Below are 25,142 nucleotides of genomic sequence, written 5' to 3' on the forward strand. Positions count from 1 at the left end.
TGAAACTTTTGCTATATATTATCTTAATTTTTGACGTTCCATCCTAAGAGCAACTTTATAATAAAACATGCCTATGTGATATTGCATGACATATGTATGTACCTACATAGTAGAAGTACGGAGAAAATACTCAAAATGGTTCCTTGAAAGAGTTAGCCTTATTAAAGGAGATCTAAAAGTTCGAAGTTCGACTTTTACATTTGAAAATTTAGTCTAAACTGAGCCTAAAATAAAAATGTCAACGTATTGAATGTCGATAAACCAAAGGTCAATGAATAAACGGGCACCCATCCAAGATAATGTACATACATACATATGTATGTATTATATAATAAATGGAAGGAATAAGTCCAAAAGTGCGTTGGTCTCACGTACATACATATATGTATGTATAGAACAATGTGTGGAGTCAGATTCATATATTACATGTAAATTTTGACAATGACATTATTTATTTTTACTCTAGATTAAACATTCAAAACTGTTTATATAATATGACCGAACTAAAAATAGTTTCATCGAGACAAAAGCATTCTTGAAATGTTTCAAAACATTTTTATTGGGCAGATTTTGCCTGACGCGGTATGTAATCTAGTGAAATAGCTTTTTATTCCACTGGCAACTTTATGAGGGTGAGAATACGCATTGCTTGATAAAAACTTGGGAAAACGATCAAAATAGATCGATAATGCTAAAACTTTTCTTGGTATATTCTATTTTCAATTCAGTTGATTCATTGAAAGAGGATGATACTTGAATGAATCCATTGAAGGATCGTTAGAAGGCGAGATGAGATATTAACGATAATTTAGTATTGTGTAGTGACATTATGGCGTTTTATTGCGATGATAATGAGCGAAATTAAAATTAAATTTCTGCCAGTAAATTTATTGCGCAGTTTCAAGCGATGGTACTCTCGATAATTACGCTTCGAGATTTACCTTTGTAAAGCTATTTATTCGAGGATAACATCTTTGAATAACTTTTCCCCACGCCATTTTTCATAATTAAAGTGCTTTCCATAATAAGAGCGGAATTCGTTTTCAAAGAAACGAAACGAGTTTATTAGATTACGAACCGACGACGATCTATTATATTTGCGCTCTTCAACTGTGGAAATTGTATTTCTTTTTCCGAGTTACGTTTTTCTTTTTTTATAATTTTGATTCATCAACTTCACAAATTATGTTATATCTGTGCTAAGTTTGATTTTATTTTCTATCGCTATATAAAAAAAATCAATGTCTGTCTGTTTTTCCGCTGTGTAAATTTACAGTTTTCTATTTAGAACCACATAGTATTTCTAACTTTTTTTATCATATACATATTTATACCATAGGTGCTATGACAGATTACCCCAAGGTGACATCTATGGTCAAATTTTTGTACATATGTAAGTACTACAGTAAAATTATTATAAAATACAAACAGCGTCATTTATAAACAAACTGAAGGGCGAGAATGCCGATTTTATTGGATCGGTCACAACAATTAAGCTAGATAAATCGGCAAATTGGAGGATTTATTTTTCGATTTGGGTTTAAATCATTACACAGATCTCTCAGTAGCGTACATAATGAAATGATTACTTGATTCCAGCTGGGATTTGAACCTACGACCTTCTCTACTGGTAAACAGCGAATTAACTAGTGAGAATTAATGTTGTCGCTAGTTTAAGCTTTTCTGTTATTCTGACTCAAACTTTGTAATCATTCTACCGAGTCGATTTTTTGAAGTACAATATTCAATCAAAACTTCAGTTATTAACAGTTTTTAAACCGTCAACGAGAATTAACAAAAGTCATGTTTGGTAAATTATGTGAGGAGCGCCAGGCAGTACATAAAAAAAGATTCAATAAATCATTCACAATCTCGTGGATATACCTTTATAAATATTTACATTCAATTAACACGGAAATTAATATATTATATTACTGATTTTTAATTAATTAATTTTCAAAGAGAATCCTATCGATACGCACAGAGCGCGTTTAATTAATTAATTAATCATTGAAGAGTTTTTTTTATTGATTATACGGTGTCGTTTTGAAAGATCATTTTGCCATTCATTAGCCAATTAAATTAAATTTAGATACACTACGTACATATTTATGTATATGAATATTGATATATAATATAATAAAAAAAGTAAAAACCACACACGAACACATCTTGGCACAAAAAGGATTTCTTGTAATGTGCCGTTAATCAATCGAAATAATATCAGACTTCATCAATCTTTCCTTTTGTTCGTTGCGCGTAATAAAGTGTCGAAAATATGTGATTTATATTTTATCGACATTCATAGACGATTTAGTTTGTTGAATGAACGTATAAGTACATTATACATAATTCAAAATCTATACACGTATTTATTGTTATAGTTGGTCCGCTATAGGAAGACATTTAGGAAAAACGTACATGCTATCCCTTTCACCGCCTCTCGACGAATAGCATTTCGTATAGACAATATAACATTGCACGTACAAAATGCTATTGATCGAGATACGGTGAAAGGGACAGCATGCCCGTTCTACTAAAGTATATATATATATATATATATATATATATATATATATATATATATATATATATATATATATATATATATATATATATATATATATATATATATATAAATCAATGTTTGTCTGTCTGTCTGTATGTTTGTCTGTCTGTCTGTCTGTCAGTCTGTCTGTCTGTCACGTATGCGTTCCTATACCATTCAAACGATTGCGATGAAACTTACATGAGTTATTGTGTGCATGCCCGGGATGTTTTCTGTAAAAAAATCGCCCAAAAATGGGAACGGAAAGGGAACATAGGAATGAGTTCCATTTCAACGCAATAATTTCAAATGTGTTCGCCGCCTGTGTTTTTCCAACAAATTATCATTACTGTAATTTAATTTGATTACTAAATATTAATTAGAAACTGAAATTAATTTCATTATTAATTATTAATTAGAAACTGAAATTAATTTGATTATTAAGTATTAATTAGAAACATTCACTTTTCGAAACACATCGAGAAACGGGTTATTGTGGCATTGCAACGCATGTCGGGTTCAGCCAGTAGTTTATATTATATAATTTTCCAACCCATCGTGGTTTTATTTTACCATCGTGTATGAAGTAGTAATATTCGTTAATTTAATAAAACAAATAAGCGTAAGTTTATTTAATGTAAAATAAATCATTCGCGTGTCAGTCGAGCTAAGTGAAGTATCGTAGGTACATACATATGTAGGTAGGTAACAAAAAGTTATTGTAGTGTAGGTTTTGATAAAATCAAGTTTATCGCACCGGTTTATGTCAGATGTTTACTACACAGTCGAATGTGAAGCGGGGGGTATCTTTCAGTGAAAAAGTTTTGGGGGTCGTGGAAATATTTTTGGAGAAATCGATGAGCAGCAGACGGGCTCGGGCGCCAAGCCTCGATTCGCGACAGAATAACCTGGTGTGTTATACATATAGAATTTTTAACGATTATGATTTTTTTTGTATAATAAGAGTTCAGTGAATGTCTGCCACCTTTTGCGGTATTGTTTTTGTTTCTGTTTATGTGGCAGTTATGGTCGATTTTACGGCGTGTCGTGTCGAACGCTTAATTTATAATTAATTTGATGATGTCATGAAGCAATTCAGTAACTTTGGATTTTTATTTTTTTATTTACTAAATGAACTATTTTGTTCAAATCTACAAATTACACTTCGGTATTCTTACTTTAAGACTGTTTAAGATCATGTATCTGAGAATACCTGCTGGTACATATCTGATGCATGTTATAGCTACATGTCGCAAATCTCATGATCGCGATACAAATCTCAACGTGTATCTCGGTAACGTGTGTCAGATACCAGCTGTTATTGTCGTATTGTATAACCGATACATGTACTGTCACTTACATACTATATCGATACATGTATTGCTACAGATTTCCACTGTCTTCATTTAATGAAATATAACATATAAATACATACTAATGATGGTACAATACAAGAATTATGAAGGCAATTGTGTTTAGTGTTTTAATATCTACATATGTACATTCGACTACGTAAGATTTATTAATTTGTTAGTGTAAGCGCCGTGGCAAGGTTATGATAACAGCAATATAAAATTTAAGGATATTGATTATTGAAATTTTATGTTAAAAATTGACAAATTGTTTAATATAAGATATTAAATTTAAAAAAACATTTTTAACCAATTTCATAGTTTTGTATCGATTTAACCAACAAAATAATATAATGTTCAAATGTTTTAACTCATTATGAAATACCTGAATTTTCCGAAAACTCTATGATAATCCGCGTTGGATTACAGCTTCTTTACAATTGTCTTTGAGCGTATGATTTCATCAGATCAGTATTTTTCAAACTGTGGTGTTTGCTGTATTTAATTTATCTATAGATATATCTTATATGTAGATCATTGTGCTACTAATTTAAATGAAAGATTCGATTTGAGAAGTATGTATACTACACGAGAAAAAGCCAGTCAATTTCTATATATACATACATATATCCTGAGTATTTGAAATCTTTTCTGAATATTATTATTTTGGAACATTACCGATACATTCTTTGGAAAATAAGTCAAGGCTTAAAGCATAGAAATATATATTTATTAATTTATTTATCAACATGTTGGATAAATATATGCTGGTATAAATATAAACTTATTTTTTTTAAATATTACTTTTTTTGTATGAAGTTTGGAGGATTTAAAAACACACGCTGTGCTGATGGCCTTTAATTGAAATTTTATTAAACATAGCGTCTGTATTTAAGGCACATAGTGAGTTAATTATCGATATAAGTGATGGTTTTGGAAGAATTTAATTTCACTTTGACTTTTAGAGTTAAAATACATAATACCTTATGTACTTACATATGTATATACATATATGTGTGACGTCAGAAAAATAGACCTGCTTTCGTATACAGCATGTTTCGTGTAAATAATGGGTTTTGGAAATTGTTCGTGGCGTCTGAAATATATTTTGCCAAGTAGCTAACAAACGCACAAAATTGATTTGTATTTTGGAATGAAAGAATCGTACAAATGTACAATAAAATGTTGTATAAGATACTATAAAATAAAAATACAGTTTTTAGACGTAGGTATAATATCGCACTATTATAAAGCATTCCCGGCGCACGATATTATTGAGCATTCGCACTCCAGCTATTGTCAAACGATATCGTTTTCCCATTTTTTTTTCACGTCACGGTACGACTGTTATCGAAAAAGAGTATAATTTTTATTTACGTACGTGTAATAAAAAACTTCCTAGATTTAATCTCTTTTATACTCGTGCTCGATAGCGGATAAGGGTACTAGATTTCACTACGCGTAAAACTATTTCAACTTTTTCATGGGTAGTAAATTTGAATCGTTTTATTATTAGAGCATTACTGTGTGAGGCACAACATATGGAAGTTAGGAGTTTCTGAAGTCGTACACAATTTCGAATTACGCGGAGTCGGACTCGCGTACGTCGTATGCGAAATTTCTCGGTTCGTTTCGTTTCGCTTTGGCCAGATTACTGTACATTCAAACGAACCAAATATGTACGGATTGGATATAGACGGACTAAAAATGAAATTCAGAGCTTTCAGCTGAAATACTTGCGCTCTGCAAGCTGGCATGTGTTCTCTTACAGAGGGATTATTCGTTTTTGATTACTGAAAGGATGCTTGATAACAAGCAGCTGGGATAAAGAGAGAGCTTTATTCACCACCATATTAATTATTTTAATATCTTAATTTCCACAAACGAATTTTTAATGATTCCCTTTCAGTATTTTAATATGTATTATATTGTAGGTACATATGTACATATGTATGTAAGTAGATGGTTGTTCTTACGATATGGCTTAATTTAATTAGCAGGTATTGAATTTGGCGGATATTCGAACTCCATTTACTTATGGTTGATGTTAAATTGCCAAAATAATATTTATATCGTAGATATAATTTGGATACATGAGCCGTTATAATTAAAAGTGGCTAAGTTTCTTTGTTTCGAGAAATATCTCATTAAATATAATGTTTTGTGTTGAACAATATTTAAAAATACTGGTGGCCTGTAATACGTTTATTCACATTTTCCGAGATTCTGGACATATCGAATTAAAGGAAGTGATAACAATTTGTGAATGAAGTCAAACAGAAATATTGTTTTTGGAACTGAAAATTGAACTTCCACCACATTCAAATATAACTTCTTATATATTATGTACTTGTATAAAGTTCCTTCCGACAAGTTTTGATATTAAACTTGGTACATTACAGCCAATCAATATCAATAATAAAAATAAACGTCACCATTATGTTACTCTACAAACCTTTTAGATAAGTGTCAAGCTCAATAATTAATTTATTTACCCGATTAATTGATTCCATTGAATTGACTTTTAATATGTTTATGTGTATATAGGTGTACATCGTTGGGTACCTATTTATTGATGTATAGTTGGGAAACTGTATAAAGGTTCATTTATACTAGCACAGACCGGCAATTGCAGTTGCACACAGTTCGAAAAATATTCTTTAGTACATTGAATATGGACATGTTCATATATTACATAATGAGTGAGTACCGTATCCGCAACAGCAGTAACCGACACGATTTATTCACATTATACAGCAATACATGTCACCGAAACGTATCAAGCAGAACTGGTTTACATTGGCCACTGTGGAAATATTCATGCATGACGTGACGTCATAAAAGTCCTGTCTTGCGCATATGAATATTTTCGGAAACGTTATATTATAACAATATTGACTCGACGATTTAACGCAAGCAATATTGCGCCATGTCGTCCCCGAGCCGATATTTTCTCGCATTCATAAAAAAAAAAAATACGAACGTGCTAAAAACGGGCGGTGCTGTATAGTATGAGTAGAAGTAGTCTTTTCCGTACAGAACTGTGCTGAGTTGTTGACGTGCAATTCTGGATAGTATAAATAGACCTTTATATGTACATATTCGAAGTGGGAAACTTCCGGCTTTAAATGTGTATAATCCATATAAATATGTGTGTACTTATAAATCATAGCAACTAAGAAAAACATTACAGTCGTTGGCCATTAAGATTAAAATAATATATTAACACTAATTGCTGTTAAATAATATATTGATATAAGTCAGTAGTGAACAGGGTTACCATCGTGGCTGCAATATTTATTTATTTAATTATTATAATTAATGCACAAAAAATTAATAAAGAATAACAATAACAATAACAAATTAATATATTTATTTAACAGTGCTGTCACCCAGCGGGTTTCCAGAAATCCGTTGTTGAAAATTCAAAGTTTCCGAAACCCCGTTGTTCCAATTATAAAATTTCCATAATTTTTGTTAAAAATGCATTACAGCCTCCTGTCATTTTCTTAACATTTTCTTGAATAATATCCAAAAATTAAAATTAAATTCAAATATTTTCAGAAAAAATTTTGCCGGCGGTGCATTTTTATATTACAAAAAAAACCTATTAAAAATCAACAACTTTGTAACTTGAATTCAGTCTATTCATTCACCTGAAAATTTCGGTAATAATTTACAGCAAATTTCGGTAATAATTTCGAAAAAATTTTCGAATCACTTTTTCATATTTTTCATACACTTCAGTGGTATATTTCGGGTACAAAATCCCCTACGGTGCTTTTAATCATATTGTACAAGAAATAAACTCTCCAATTGTTCTATTTTGATTAGAAATCCATATTTTTTGGTATTTATTATTAATTTCGATACATTCTATTAATATTGGCATGTATTGATGAAAATATTCTACAGTGGCGCTTTTTGTTTAATTTTATTATAATACACATTTCATTATATTTTGGTCCTCCGCAAATACGTACATATATAATATTTATATTTGCGCGAATAAATATTTGCACAAAAATAATATTTTTGGTAACCCTTTGTTCCGAAATTGAGGTGACAGCACTGAATATATGTATACATATATATTATATTTATATACAATCTCTGGTCGCAGTTTGAGAAGTGCCGCGCTGAACCAAGCGCTGTGAAATGGGGTTGAAAGGGCATCGTTGCCGTCAATCATTTATTTACTGCTGAAAGGGTGATGCGAAAAAAGAAATATCGACAAACCGCACATTGTTTTATGTATGTACCTATACATACATTGTGCATACATATATACACGTATATTGTAACATATACATACATATGTACCTACATATCTTACGTTGAAACAATAGCTGTCTAATTAGACGATGTAAAAGTCGGGAAACTTTCGCATATAAAACCGGGTACATAAAATAAAGTTTTCTTTTACGATTTCATCCATTGAAGTGGTCGAATTAGCGAGACCTTTGAAGTAGAACGTATTGAGGTGACAAAATGGCGCATTTAATCAACGTGCGGGACTTTATTACTGTCGAGCGAGGCGAACGGAGATATATATATATATATATATATATGTATTACATTCACCTTCATATATGTATACATACATACATACGTACAGATGTTGGTTAAGATAACGTTTCCGTGTGAATACAAGTAATTGAAACTGTTTGGATTGAAAATGAAATCTTTGTAAAGCGCAATATATTGCATCGCGTTGTAAGAAAAGGCAAAAAAATTAAAACGGGGTCTAGAATGCTGTGGATTGCTTACACTTTAGACTTATTATGCAGGAACACATGTCGAGTTCTAATTTGAGCTATCGGGTTTACCGATGAGACCTGTTCAAAATGCGAGCGCACGCTCCGGCCGCTAAAGGGTTAAACAAATAGCGAACCTCAAGACTCAATATCACTTGATTTTTGCATTTATATATGTTATCGAATATATGTATGTATTGCATTTACATAATATTGTAATGTGAATCACCTTACGTGAAAGGTCGGGTTGGTTGCGAATCCTTTCCTTTTTTTTAATAAAAAAATCATGTCATATTTAAACTTATAATGGTGTACATATTATATATTTTTTTAATATTAAATAAGTTAAAATTCATATAATATATCTGTAGACGTATTTTGTTTCCATAATATGTGTTGTGTATAAAGGATCATAGTATCATTGTTTGTCGTTGGCCTTTCTCCATTTTCCAATGCCCAATATCTCTTATACATTAGCTTAAAATTTTTTTTGAGAAAAATTCCAAAGCTTTGAAATACATATCTGACATCGTATGGATATTTTATTTTTTTATTTATTTACATATTAGCCACAGTGATATTACAGAATACTCTAACGCATCACTATGACCAGACATAAGCATAATACAATTACTATATATAAGAAAATTAGCAAGATATCTATGTATGTTAGAGATAATATTTTTTGAAATCATATTCAAATTGTGGGTAGGTTCGATTTTGCCAATTTGATGGAGGAACCACTTCAACAATGAAATCAGATAAATTGGCAAACTTTGATAAAAAACGATCGACTTGGAGGCACAAATATCCAAGTCTGACCAGCAGCATTAAAGATTATACTCGGAATAAACTTTTTTCAAGCGCAGTCAGCTCACAGGTATGAACCCGGCAATCTCTCGGTGCTTATCAACGCAACCACCGAGCTATGCTGCTGGCTATCGTATGTACATATGTACATTTTTTCATATATGTGTGTGTTTAAAAATTAAATTAGATTAGATACAATGGTAGGCGTATTTTTGCGACATTCAAATGAACATATATTATTAATATGAATAAATTATAAAAAATCACCTTTACATAATATAGTTTGCATGCAAGTTAAATTGTAGTATAGTAATAATAATATTTATTTATTTATTAAAAACAGAAATATATGTGGGGGAACCCGGGGCATGACGGATACCCTAAGGGAAAATGGATAAAAATGGGTAAAGGAATAAAAAATATTACAAATTTAATATTCATATCTCTTCATATCATCTACATATAATATTAAGTAAAAACAAGATTGGTAAAAAGTACGTTTTGCCCGTTGTGCCCCAGGGCCGGGGCACAGCGGGATCACCACTGAGTTATAATGGGCTACTTATTAAATTATAAAATTAGACAAATAATTCAAAAAGAATATTAAACTTATTTTTTGGTAATTATAAAAATATTAGCTGGTCATGATGAAATTTTGAGTTTGGCGTCATAATAATAATGAGTGAGAAAATTACTTTTTTTTTATTAAGTTTCCGCCTGGAACAAAACAGCCCGACTCGACTTGCAAGTCACAATTATTGGCACTGAATGACGTTGTCTCCAGAGTTCTGAAATGATCAGGAGAGGAGAGGGAGAGGCGTCTCATTATACCCCGGGTCTCCCTATGTACAGTAAATCCAAGGCGACATACATATATGATCAAGTTTTTGTACATAAGTATCAAATACTAACATCATTCATGATGATTATTCACAAAATATGAGTTGAAAAATCTGTGTGGACCTGCCACTCAATTATTCCACTGCGGAAGGCTCTATAGGAGTTCCATCATATGTAAATGTTCCTCTTCCCAATTCATCGAGCAAAACTAAAGAGTTGATTACAGTGTGCTTCAATATTTCTGCTGCTTTATTCAATTCAACCAGGAAGGTCGACTGTCTAGACATTACAACGTCATCGTCATCGACGAGTCTTGCAAATATTCCATAGATTATTGAGATTATTAATCCATAGATTCCATAGATTATTAACTTTTTGAGATTATTGATGCGAATTAACAATTGCGAAACACTAAAGATTTTATTCAATGTAGTGAATAAACCTTTTACTCTCATTTATTTTTAATACTATAGTATGTATACATAGACATACATTCATATGTATGTATTATATGTATACACATATAAAAAAATCTATAAATTAAAAAAAAAATTGCGTCCCATTTGTGTATGTGTATACCTGCTAATTGTATGCTCGTGAGTAAAAGCGTGTTTTGAATAAAAAATGTGTTTATGTGACGAGTATATTTTAATGGTGTGCACAATGATAGAGTCAAATTAACGGACGGTTCAATTTGAGACCTGTCAGGTTTTTTTTGTGAGTCAGTTTGTTCTGATTACACACGGGATTCGACTTCGTTCAAAACGTAATTTCCGCTGTATTCAACCGGAAGCGAAACGTTCCCGTTCATCATTTAATTTTTTAGCTGGATATCTATGTATGTACATATATACGTATGCAGCGCGACTCGATGAGATTAGAAAAATGTTATAACATTTCTCTGGATGGGATAAGCTTAAAGATTTTTCCAATGCAAAAAAATAGAGCAAATTATGTACTTCGAAAAGTCATTAAACATGCCGATTTGTACACTCAGAGCGATTGAAAAAGTTTGTACATACGTTTTCTATTTTGGGACTACGTGCACTTTAAAACGTCGACGTACATACAATCCTATAGTACGAATACTATCAGAGTGTGATGAATGTATGTACTATGTACATACATATGTATCATCATCATATTACCATCCATGCTTGATAAAGGCATCCAACACAATTTCATTCGAATTTAATCTGACTAGTATTCACTCATTTGAGAACACTACAAAAGAATTTGTAATACTGATTGTAGACGATACACGTTGTTTTTTTTATGTATATACATTTATTATAATGATATGATTTAGATAGATATTCCGTATCATCATTATCATAATATATGACGACAATTAAGTAGTAGATTTAGGTTTAGGTAATAGGTTTCTTAAATACTAAAAATTAAATACGTTAGCTTAAATGTGGTTTTTCGCATTTTCAATACACGTCTATATTCATACTGATAGAGTGTGTCTATGATTTCCACAAAAAATGTTGTATGTATGTATGTTCGAAGTCAGATACATAAATCTGGTAGTATATATCAAAAGCAGTGCTTTCCATACATTCCAGTGAATTTTTGTTGTTGTTTGTAATTTTTTTTTCTCGCCGAAGCGGAGTGTATGTACATTTTGTTTTATTGTTGGGCGTGTCGGTGGGCTCACCAAACGCTAGCACACGCGCGTTTTACGAGCGCAAAAGCCTCGTAAATAAGCGGATATCTTCGGAGTGTGTGTTTGTTCCGAATTTGCATTCTGCCGTCGCACGTGCGAACGCGTCTGTTCGGAAAATTCGCGGAAAATCTCACCTTTTACTCTGGCCGCCTTCGGGGAGCGGAGTGGAAATCGACGATTTTTCCACGTCGAACTCTCTAATCTCCCGGTTCACGCTGTCTCAATCGAAGCGTAGTGGACATTGCTGAATTTTAAAAGGAGTTCATATATTATATATATGTATGTATGTATGTAGGTGAATGTATGTATATATGTACATATGTACATATTTTCTAAACATTTATAATGTTTTAATATTTGACGTACAAGTAGAATGGCTTTCGGTACCTTTTTTCAAAGTATCAGAGAATATCATGTTACATCAAAAACTGTAAAAAATAAAAAAATAAAAGAGTCACTCAAAATCGAGTTTTGCATCGAGAATAGGATATGATGATAATAATTTCTGGATATAGGAGTAAAATTGTATCGTTGAAATTTGATATGAAAGTTGATATTTATCATCGGATGTTATTTTTTTACACATTTTATATGTGGCATATAACATTACGGTCATGAAATAGTATTTCGCATTTTAATTTTTTCAATTTGAAATGATATTACATGCTTATTCAAAGAAAAGGTACATTTTAGTGCGTTACTTACTTACTTATTTATTAAAGTTTATGTTTGGACTATTGTGGCATTACAGAAGTTCTTAATGCGCCAAAATGGTCGAAGAACAATTAATTTATAATAAAAATCAATTTGGTCATTTTTAAATATTGTATTTTGTAATAAAATACTCATAAATACGATGGGAAATAATGTATGAGCAAATTTCATTTGAAATAATTAAATGAAGAATTTGAAACAAAAGATGTTTTTTATTAATTTTTTTATTTGAATATAAGTTAAACATGTATGATGTTTGTACATATTTCGGATGATTTTTTGGAAAATATTGATGATTTCAAATTGATTTCACATCTACTATATTATCTAATATTATTTGTAAGTATAAAGCCTTTCTATTTTTAAATAAACTTGATTTCCTCAAGCGTTTATATGTATGTTTATGTAGATTTACGAGTAGTGTGCTCTACTTATTTTATTATTATTATATTTCCAATATTTCACAATGTTTATCATACACATGGAAAAATATACTTTTGATCGCATTCGTCTCTTGTGCAAGGATTGAAAATGCGTTACTTTTATCTGAAAGACGATTTGAAAGTGAAATTTAGTTTTCGGCGCCAAAGCATTTCAAGGTTTAACCGATAAATTTTCCTTTTCCTCTGCGTCTTCGTCTTTAAAAAAGGAAAACACCGAAGCCTAGAGACAGTACGCGAACGAAAGAAAGACACTGCGAAACATTTTCGGAATTCTCATTTTTTCCCTCACACGCACATTACCATACGTATAGAATATTTTGTCGATGATTGACATTATGTAAATTTAGAGATAGCGCGTGTTTCTCTTATGGCGTTTAATACATACGAATTATTCGATTTCTTCGAACGGCGCGTCTCCGAAACGTTCGTTTCAAATGTGGCTTTATTTTCATGTTATTTTTTCGTTCTTTTTCAGAAAATGTAACTGGCAATTGAACGTGAATATGTTGAAGATATATTTTCGAATGTGAATCCTCACCGTTGTGATGTGTCGATAGGGGAAATTATCGAAATATGGAAGATGTCGTATGGTGCAAGCGCGTAAACGCTTGACAGCACATATGGCCGAGCGCCGGTGGATTTTGGCGATCTTCCTCACGTTCCTCTTGGCCGATCGCTGTGCCGATTGCCAGGAGAGGAACTGGCAGAAGAGGCAGTCATCCAGGGTCGTCGTCTTTCTCAAGGAGCAGTGCTATCAGGGAGAGGACGACAGCCACATGGAGCGACTCTTCGAGTACGCTAAGAAGAAAGGCCGACGTCTCGTATCTGACGTTGACGTATCATTCCTGCCGAAAACAGGTCAGTACTTTTCGCTTTTGTATTTAATTTTGGATGTTTTTATGTATGTATGTAAGTTGCGACGAATCCTATTATGATAAAATGATGGAGCAGTCTTGTGGGACGCATCGAAGATTCATCCTTCAAAAAGAAAAACAAAAACAAAGCGAACCCTCCGAAATTCGCTTTCTCGCATTGTTGTAATGTAAAATAGAATAGAAAATACGAAATTTTAACAGACATATAACTTGTAATTATATATGTATTTAAGTCTTCTAGTATGTAGATATGAGCCGTTATAAAGTGGCATAAGTCCATTTTTCTTCATTTCAAGAAATATGTCGCATTTAATATAATGTTTTGCGTTAAACAATATTTAAAAATACTGATGGCCTGTAAAAGGTTATTCTGCTTTTCCAAGATTTTGGAAATATCGAATTAAAAGAAGTGATAACAATTTTTGAATCAAGTCGAACAGAAATAGTGTTTTTGGAACTGAAAATTGGACTTTCGCCACTTTCAAATATATCGGTTCATGTATATACATAAATATGTAGGTATGTAAGTTTTTGTTTATTTTTAACTTACAGTTTTCATGTTAGTGCCTCTAAATTTATATCCCATATAATATCTCATAACACTCTAATTTAGGCTGTGGTTTTTTTTAAATTTTCTGAAAAATCTGTTCGAACAACGCCTGGTAATTTAGCCATGTTAAAAACTATCTAATTGTCACCTGTTGTCATTTTGGAGCTAAAATTATAACAAAAAATATATTTATTTTCAGCCAAAAAATTCAATTAAAAAATAAATTAAGTCGCGTAAAAGTCTTAACAATTTTGAATAAATCCTTTCGCTTCTTTTATACGCCTTTGGTGGAATTTATTCTGAAACGAAAATAGGAAAATAAGTGTACTTATTATAGTAATGCCATAATGGCTAACATTGTGAAAGGGTTTAAAAGTTTAAATCACGCTTTGCTTTTATCGAGGGTTCTCAGTAACTTAGCCTTAACTACCTTCTTTTTTATATAAGTATGCGCTTTAAGCTACAGTTAGACGAAAGGGATATTTTAAAAAATACACTATACATATTCACTATCGGCCGAATCTCTTCAGACCCACTTGATTATGTGCAAGAGGGTTAATAAAAAGGTAAATAAAGGACAAGGCCCTCGACGGTGGCGGTTCGCCTTTTTATTTTATTTTTCGACCTAAATTTTATTTTATTCCTGCGCGATTCTTAACACCTCGTTTGGCAGGGTCGGTTTTTCCTTCTCCCGTTTGCTATTTTTCTAATATCTTCAACATAGAAGTTTCGCCCCTTTCATTTATTTTTTATACCCTTTTAAATCTACTATTTAATGATGAGTATAACACGGCCTAGTCATTTTTACCGAATCGTCATTATATACAGAGGATTATGCAATTACCTTCGCCGCAATCACAATTTCCTGCAAACATCGTTTAAACTTCTTACACAGAAATCTAAATAAATAAACGATTGTGAAAGTTGACTTTGGGTCTATTTTTAATTTTATTAGTACAAAATGTTTGTCGGGGATTGCCAACAGACGTTGGTCGCTGATTAAATTTAAATTGGGTACGATTGGCGCGGACGTTGTCCGTTTTAATTATTGCTCGTTATATTTCCTGTCTCTTGGGAGATTTGAGGTTTTTGATTGCTGTGGGAATTTAGTTTTTAGTCTCAAACTTAATTTTACCGTATACTTGTTTTATGTATGTATGTACATAGATCGCCTTTGTGAATAATTGCTTATTTTTATCTCGAGTGATACAAATAACCTTAAAATAAAAATATTAAAAGACATACATATGTATGTACCAAAGTATTGTAATACGTTCAGGTAAAAGCATACCGATAAAGATGTGCCCCTGTCGAATTATAATATTCCTTTTGTTTTTGTCGTCCATTTTCATTCCTGAAAAAAGTCCCCATATGTGTATTCGAAATTTTGTTTATTTATTTCAAATTAAATTAAAACCAAAGTGACTTTTCAGGTTGCGTCAATCAGAAACATGTAAACAAGATTCATTAAAAATATAAATAAACATAATACAATGACTCAAATAAGAAAAACAAAATGGAAATCAGAATTGAAATCGGAATCGGAAAAAATCGACGTTGGCGTAGTGGATAACTCGTTGAACTCAGATATGCCTATAAGAGGATACCTTGGTACACGGGTTCGAAACCGCAAGCCGGTCGACGAATGAAATTGTACAAAAAATTATGTTCGGCGAGTGTTATCACACACACACACACACACACACAAAATAGCGTATTTATATATAATACATACATATGTAATATATGTATTTATATACAATATATGTAATTTAATATTATATGTACATATGTCGATGTTTGCCTCTTCTCCTACATCTGCCTGCTCAAATGGTCCTGATAGTCGTGATTCTGTTGTGACTGTGTTGGCTTCTTCTTCTGCTTCCTCTTCCGTTTCGTCTCCATTGGCTCAACCTCCGTTGGCTCAATCAAAACTGCCATTTCTTGTCTCAAAGAAAGTCACGCGCCAAACTGGGAGACCGAAAATTGGTAATTTATTACCAAAATGCACGAGGTCTCAGGACAAAGCTGGCTGCGTTTAATTCAGCCGTTTCTACTACATATTTGTGATGATATGGTAGCACTAACGGAAACATGGTTGACTTCATCATTTTTTGATGCTGAACTTTTTGATTCTTCCTGGAGGCTGCATCGTCGCGATAGAGTAGATCGACGTGGTGGTGGTGTATTATTTGCTTGTCGTGATTGGTTTCGGTCAGTCCGGATGACAAATTTTGAAACTCTATCTGGTGAGGACTTATGGAATTCATAACTTGAAAATCATAATCGAGAAAGAATATTACGAAATACAAAAACCTTGTAAACATAGAATGAATTCAAGACGATAAACGATATATAATAATAATAATTATTATTTTTAGTTGTTTGTGTATATATATGTTTTGTTTTTGTTATGTCTAATTTATTATTTTGTTTCTTGTCTTTTCTGTTATATTTTTGACCATTGTGGCGCATTAGGAATTCCTGTAATGCTACAACGGTCCAAACTTTAAATAAATAAATATTATATATAATATATAGTATACATGCACATATAATATTAAATTACATATATTGGAATGTATACTCACTGCTACAAAGTGTTTAAAATCACAAAATATTTTCTCATAATATTATATTAAAAAAACGTTTTACTTAGAAAATCCAAGTTTAATTAAAACCGTAAATTAAGCAACGCTAAAACGTGTTCGTTGAAAACAAAATAAAAACGTTAGAGACGGCGTCGTTATAACGGAGACGTATACGTACATATACAGAGTGACGTTAATGCGCGCGCAACATAAACATAATCAGAGCGCGTTCCCGGGAAACCCACATAACGATTATTGTTATTGTCATCCCCTGGATTCCAGTTCTACGGGGGAGTGAAACGACCAAAACTACCCTCCCACGCACCGCATCTTTCAATGTTAACTCGCCCGACTCACAGTTCGTCAACGGTCGAGCGGTTGCAACGCGCGTTCCGATCTCGGATGGTCCCTTAACATTCATGGAAATCTTGCGAAGCGTAGTTATTCATTTGCATGATTCCTCACGGGACCATGCTCTGTGCTAACGATATTGTGTCTGGCAATTTAAATCTGGCCTCCGGAACGGAATCTCCGCAGTTGGAATGAGGAGAGTAATAAGTCGGTACGATTGGAACGGAACGCTGAATATTTTGAGTGAACCGTTGATCAGTAGTTTGTAATTAAACATATCTTCCCATTCAAGAAATTTAAATGATTGAAACTATTTTGGAGCACGTGTCTTATTACGTTTTTTATTTCGATTATGAGCGTAGTGGACTTAACTGTGTCACAAATTTATATTTTTCACGTAGTGTAGATTTATTGTTTATTTTGTTGGTGTGTTGGATTTTCGGTAATGCTTTTATGAAACTACATCAACAATTATTGCCAGATAATAATGCTGGGTCGATCTGAATTTTATAATCAGCCAGATATATGTCTTGGATATCACCGAGAAACGGATATGAAAAACTGGAGCACCGCAGAAATTGTACATGTCATTATTCCACAATAATTTGAGTCAGTTTAGAATGCCATCATAATATTGTAATGTGGGAACACGGGAGAAGAGGATCCGCTGGCTAAGTGCATTTGGGGCCAAACGGTACGAGTATCCTGAAAAATTCAATAAATGCTGTGAAGCGACATTAGCCTTTCATTTGGATCCTCAACCCATCACTACGCAACAACATCAAATAAGAATTGGTGTAGAGTGATGAAAAAAATTGCCTGCTGAGAAGTGTTCTCCCGATTTATATGTACATACATATATACGAAGAAGGGCAATTTAAAAACGTCATCAATCCTCTTTATCTTATTTTTTTTTGCTACGGATGTCCGTCGCTTGAAACTTATCTCGCGCATTTAATTGAATTATAAATCTTGCGTAAATACGTTTAGTTTGAATTCTAAAGCTGAATTGATTTGAAGAGTTTCCGTTTGTGTAGACGCCGTTTACTAAACTTGCGCGTGATAAGGGTTAAGTGTCGATTTAGATTAGTGCCAACAGTGTACAAACAGCGTTACAGGAAACAATCGGAGATATCGGATCATTGGCGATCTTTCGAACTTACATTATATAGTTTATAGTGTTTGTTATTTTAATGTTATTGATAAAATGAAAACAGTTAATTGATTCTTAAATAAATTATTAGTTAAAATTTGATAACATATGTGTAAATTCGTGTTTATAACGATTTAAAAGGCGACAAATTTTCGTAACGCGGCTACTGCCAATTTAACATCGTACTACATATACATATGTATATATGTATATACATATATTTAGCCTCACAATAATTATACTTCAATAGTCATTTTTTCTACTTGGATCATAAATATAGAAAATTTGTATGAAAGTTTCAAATTTACATGTAAAAACCGAACCAAAGAGATAATTTGATTAATTATTAAATTTCCATTTGGAAAATTTAATCTCATTAGTATTTAATCTCAGTCAAGTATATGATTTTTAAAGTATTTTAAGCATTTTAAAATGTTTCACATAAGCATGATATGACAATAAGGTTCTAATATATTGTGTGACGGCTTCGAAAAATTTATTTCGGTATTAAATTTTTCAGCTTTCTTTTCACATTTAGAATCTCAATAGATAAGTACATAGTTGTGTTTATGTGTACATATATGTTACAGGGAAATTTTTATTGTTGGTGAAATTATATTTTTAGACTCGGGTAGTGATTATGAATGTAATAATAGATTTATAAACACACTTCTCAATGTCAGTGAATTTGTAATTCGAACATTAATGCACCATGCGATGGTGCACGTCATCCTACCAATCCTAACCTAATCTAACCTAACCAAATGAACTTGTCAAAATATAAAAGCTTAATCGCAAAAGCCAAAGAGGCGCGAAAAGAAAGGACTCATACTGTAATAAAAAGGTGTTGGCTGCTAAGACATTTTGATGTGTTTGCATTGGTTGGAAATGAGCGTTTGGTTTTTCCAATGGTCAACTCGCAGATTTTATTAACTTTTTTTAAAATTAAATCTTTTATTAATTTTATCAACGCTGTTACAATTAGAGTAAAGGTTTAGGAAAAGTCTGTAATATCGATTAATTATTGAATTCTAAAGAATTCTACAAAATTACCTAAAATTGGTATTTCACTATTATTCAATTGTAAAAATTATAATCTCACTAATAGAGGCCAGTGAATATGTAATTTCCGTTGTGTAAATACCCTGTAAATTTTTAATTGTATATAAATTCACTGAAACGTCCGTGTAATTATGATTTATAATTTCACTGTAACATACATATGTAGATACGTACATTACTTGTTACCGTACTGCATCGAGTCTTTTCGAATAAATTGGGATATCTAATTTCGTCGCTGTCATTTCTTTTAAGTGAGTGTCGAAAAGTCACCGAGATTCGTCTAATTTCAAGATTTATCTACGGTGTAAATCATCCGGCGCTAACGCGTATTACGTTTTGGCGCCCCCGCGAGCGTTTCGCGCCGTTAGCGATAATTCCCTAAAAGCGTCTTAATTGGCGCCAACTTCGTCCAAACGCCGAAAAAGATTTTATAACAATTTGGGGTGGAGTAAAGTTAGAAGGGAGGAAATAGGGGTGGGATGGGCCGAAATCGTTTAAATTCGTCGAAAAGTATGAATTATAGAAGGAGGTAGGCGAACGTCGCCAAGCGCGCATAAAATGAGAAAAGTTGAGTACGACTTCAATTTTTGCACCGCAATCGTGGCGAATGACATTTTATTTTAAAGTTTGATAAATTGCAGTCGCTTCGCTGAAAATTTAGATTTCTGTTTATAATACTGTTGATGTACAAGTATAACCACAAATGCTAGTAGCATTATACTAAGTGTACCGTGTCTAGCTTCATCCTCTTAATGGATGATTAAGTTTCAAAATTCAAGATAAAAGAAAATAAAATTGTGAGTCTTATACAGTTTATATACATATGTACATTTAATACCCTATATCTAATGTACCTACATACATATTTAATGTCTGAATATTATTTTTAAGGTAAGGGGCAATATTATATTTTTCTTTTAAAGTCCTGGGATTGTGGGGTTAAACTCCGGGTAAAAATCGAAATCTTTTATTTATTCAATTTCATTTATGATTTATGATTATATTGGAAACATTTAAATGGATATAAAATTCACATATGTACATAGATAGTCTCCTGTCGGATTTTTCCGATTTTATTTGACAAGATCGTCGAGAATGTGCTATATGCAAAGATTGGTGTGACCGACAATTCTAGCTAAAATCATTGTCCCTTCACACTTTTTATTCTGTTCTACAGAAAACCACTAAAAAGCATTTTTTTTATGTATGTACTTAAGAACTTGCAAAATAGCCCAGTGATTAGTGTATAATGCTATTGATCAACTGGGGGGTCATAGGTTCGATCACTGGCCCGGTGCTGCTGGCCAAACCTTCGATATATGTTATTCCAAATCAATCGTTTCCTATCAGAATTTGCCAATTGAAACGGTACATACATATCGGCAACCTATCTTCATTTGTCACAATTATTTAAATATAATTTCAAATTTATAGTAATAATGGTGTCCGGACATGTACCCTCTGGGGGTTATTTGACCAGGGATATGTGTCCGGGGGGTGTGTGTCCGGGGGGTGTGTGTCCGGGGGGTGTGTGTCCGGGGGGTATGTGTCCAGTAATAATGTCATAAATTTATATAAAATACATATGTATGTAAAAATTTGGATATGTGTTACCTTGGGACAAAACCCGTATTGACACTATGGTAAATACAAAATTTTAAATAAAAAATAACAATAAAATATTTACATAAATCATTTTCTTCATTAATTTTTTATATGTACATATATTTTCGAATATTTGCACTAACTTTCCAAATATTTGGAATAAATCGATAATTTTAAATATAATGACCAAAAGTACATATTATAAAATCATTATTTTAATTTTAGAATGTTTTCGGCTAAATTGAACGCAAGTTTTTGAAATTTATTACCAAATTATACTGATAAATTACATATATTTTAAAACAACTATATATGTACATACATATGTACATGCACACATACATATGAATATAAGCTTCGCTGCTGTCGGGTATCCAAGGCGAAAGTACACGTCCTTGTAAAGTGCACATGTAGAAGTTCTCAATTTTAGAACTGGCGTACAAATTACAAAGTTTGAAGCTTAAAGCACTTTTTTATAAAAAAAAAAGTTTAAACGCGCCAGTATTAGGATATTTTGAACTCGCTCTTCCCTTCTATGTATATATATATATATATATGTACTTGTATCTGAGGGACAACGTAGATTGCTCAAAAGATTACGTCTGAAAATGTACTGCGACGCGAAGGTTTTTACCGTGATACTGCAAAAATAAGAGTTTCAACCATTTAAAAACTGTCGCTTATCTCACCCTTCCAAGCTTTGAACAAAAACCCGTTGAAACATTTTCGTATTTTAATGCTCCCGTGAAAAATGTGACAAAAGGGAAGTTGAAATTTAAATTCTGCGAGCTATTCAGTGACGCAGATCAATAATGTATGTAGTTAAATCGTCATCGAACGAAAGTCTCTCAGGGAAAAACAAAAGGCTGGGAAAAACCGGAACCGGCGAATTATTACCGGTAGAGCAGGAACCACTCTATCGATCATCTGGTTGGAAGGACCAACGGAAAATTACATCTCATACAGCTGAGGGACGAAAGAAGCGACATTTTGAATTTTATTTGATGAGGTAGTTTTTTTTTCTCTCCTCGGCCCACTTCCCATGAGGGAGCTTTTTACCGTACAATATCGAGAACGTTGAGAAATATTGGAGCTCATAAATCCGCATCGCCCGGGAATAGCGCTCCCGAATCGCTTTCGTTTAACGCTTTTTTCATACATATTTTTTATTACACTCATCCCCCTCCTCCCCTCAGTTGGCAGAGTTCTCGATTTACGCGATTTCGCTATAACGCTGTAGACTAAAATAAATAAATAATATACAATCAAATTATGACTTAAAAATTCAATGCAATCCATGTTTAGATATATGATATTATACTGGCTGCATTAATAAACAGTGACACCGAGCAAAATAATTTTGAATTAATTTTTGACTGCTTTGTAATACCGGGCTAAAACGATGTGAGTGCACTCGGACCGAGTCCGCTAATTTGGTCATTAGGATGATACACAGACGATAAAATTGAAACGATTACGATTTGCTTGTCTTATAATGATATTACGGATTGCCCCTAAGTGACACCTACGGTATTAAACTTTTACAAATGTATATTCATTTATAGATTATAAATTTGAAATCATATACAAATAGTGGTGACATACTAGTCGGTAGGGTGTTTTTGCCAATTTGAGGAAAAGCCGTTTCTACACTGAAATCAGATAAATTGACAGACTTTGATCGACTTTGAGTCACAAATATCCAAGTCTGACCTGCAACACTGCAAAAATATTTCCGAATAAATTATTTTTAATCGAGTTCAACGCGGGGTTTGAACCCGGGAACCTCTCGGTGAGCTATACTGCTGGCTATTTATGATTAATATAATAGTACCATTTTCTTATTACCATTTAAGTGTTTCGCTTTTCGTTACACCATTTAGTCAGTAAAATGTATGTACAAAATTTTGTGAAAATAAATGGATTTTTGGATTACTTATCACTGTCAATTTTAGCCCAATTTGATAGAAATATAATATATGAGCACATACATATTAATTATATACCTAAATGTAGACGAGAAAACATTATGCATGTATAGTGATTTTATAAATCACTATATGTACTACATGCATGTCAAATGAGGGGTTAGTAGGAAATCACCGCCTTCCCGGAAGCTCAGTCTGTCTTTGGATGAGTTTCGTACGTTGTACGAGTATGCGTACATAATATGTACATATGTACATCCCGTCATTTTATTCATACATATATTTATATATGTATGTACATATGAATGAAATAGTGGATTTAAGGAGTGCGCGGGCGGGAGCATAATCCGCGCTTTCCCGTCATTGCCGAGCCGAGAGCTTCCTGAACATCCTGTGTAAGAGCTCGGCTTCTAACTAGAGAGATTTCTGGCAACCATTGTCGGGAGACAATGGCGCAGCTTTAGAGCTCTGCCATGTTTTAAGTGCCTGCAACATTTTCAACAACGAACGACGGTCCGCTGTTTTGGCGTACTATGAAACAGGAATTTCAACCGTTCAAGCGTGGAATTAAGGTCGATTCGTCATTTTTGCGAAATTTATTTGCTGAGTTTTTCAAACTACGGTGCGTGATTTTTTTTATTATTTCTACCTAAAGTTGGAAATAACACCGTAGTAGATGCGTTATGAAGAACTTCGTATAAAAAAGATGCAGTTCAGAAAAATCGTGGATTGGCCAGCAGTAGGACTTGGTGGTTGCGTTTATGTTAAACACTGAGAGGTTGCCGGGTTCGATTCCATGCTAATCTTTAATGCTGCTGGTCAGACTCGGATATCCAAGTCGTTCGTTTCCTATCTGATTTCATGATTGAAACGGTTCCTCCATCAAATTGACAAAAATCATCATGCCCACTATGTCTCCACTGCCTAAATTTGATTTATGTACAGTCAATTTATATATGGATTAATTAACTAATTAATTAAGAGTTAATTTTGAGTTTTTCAGCATATTGAAATTCAGTGATTTATGTAATAAAAAATGCTGCAATGTTTATAATTGACCAGGGGTAAAATTGCATTGGGGTAAACCTGTTACGCCTCCCTGGTATACATATATCTACATATGTAAAATAAAATAAAATAATATAAATATATGTAACTTATAAGCGTGAAAATGATATCGAATGACCTTAAAATATAACTAATTTTTCGTTTGTTCCGCATATATGTACATACATATGTGATTTTTGATAATGGTTCAAATCTTTATGTTGTTTGAATAGGCTTAAAGCATTATTGTTATACATTGAACATGTACTGGTTTTTTTTCCTTCGTACACTTGTGCTTTAAGATGTTAGTAAAAATCACACATGGAAAGGTCAGGTCAGGCAGGACAGGACTGGTCAGGGCACATCACCAAAGCGTAAAATTAGCCAACCAGGAAACAACGTTTGAACTGCAGCCAGTCATTCGTGCTGGACCATACATTTTCCCTGTCGATTCCTCGACTTCGAAGTTTTGATTATATTCATGATTACTTTAAACACCGAGTAATACTTATTTCAAAAAGGTCCGTTTCAACCCTATATCATATACAGGCATGTACATACATATGTAGGTACATGTATATGTAAAATCAAAATAATCTTTATTTTTGGACCGTATTAATTAATGTATAAAAAAAGGACGTGTCTAAACATAATTGGGTGGATTATATATATTTTTTTCAATTGTGGAGAGCTAATAAGCGATTTTCCAAAAATCATTATCTAAAAATAACTTTTTTTTTTAAGTAGTCAGAGTTTCAAAAAATAGTTAAAAGCTTTATAACATAATAATATTTATAATACAGGAACATTGATAGCGTGTAATGTTGTAAATTGTAATGTTACG

General features: G+C 32.5%; 1 protein-coding gene across 1 annotated transcript in view; it reads left to right on the forward strand.

The window, feature by feature from the left end:
- Window positions 1-13,756: 13,756 nt before the first annotated feature.
- LOC143916812 (guanylate cyclase 2D) overlaps window positions 13,757-25,142 on the forward strand; it is a 74,122-nt gene continuing 62,736 nt past the window's right edge. The window contains exon 1 of the mRNA XM_077438057.1: window positions 13,757-13,994. Within this exon, the coding sequence (XP_077294183.1) occupies window positions 13,757-13,994 (238 nt within the window). The remainder of the gene's footprint in view (window positions 13,995-25,142) is intronic.

Source organism: Arctopsyche grandis, chromosome 9 (genome assembly GCF_051622035.1).
Source record: "Arctopsyche grandis isolate Sample6627 chromosome 9, ASM5162203v2, whole genome shotgun sequence".
In the NCBI taxonomy this organism is placed as follows: domain Eukaryota; kingdom Metazoa; phylum Arthropoda; class Insecta; order Trichoptera; family Hydropsychidae; genus Arctopsyche; species Arctopsyche grandis.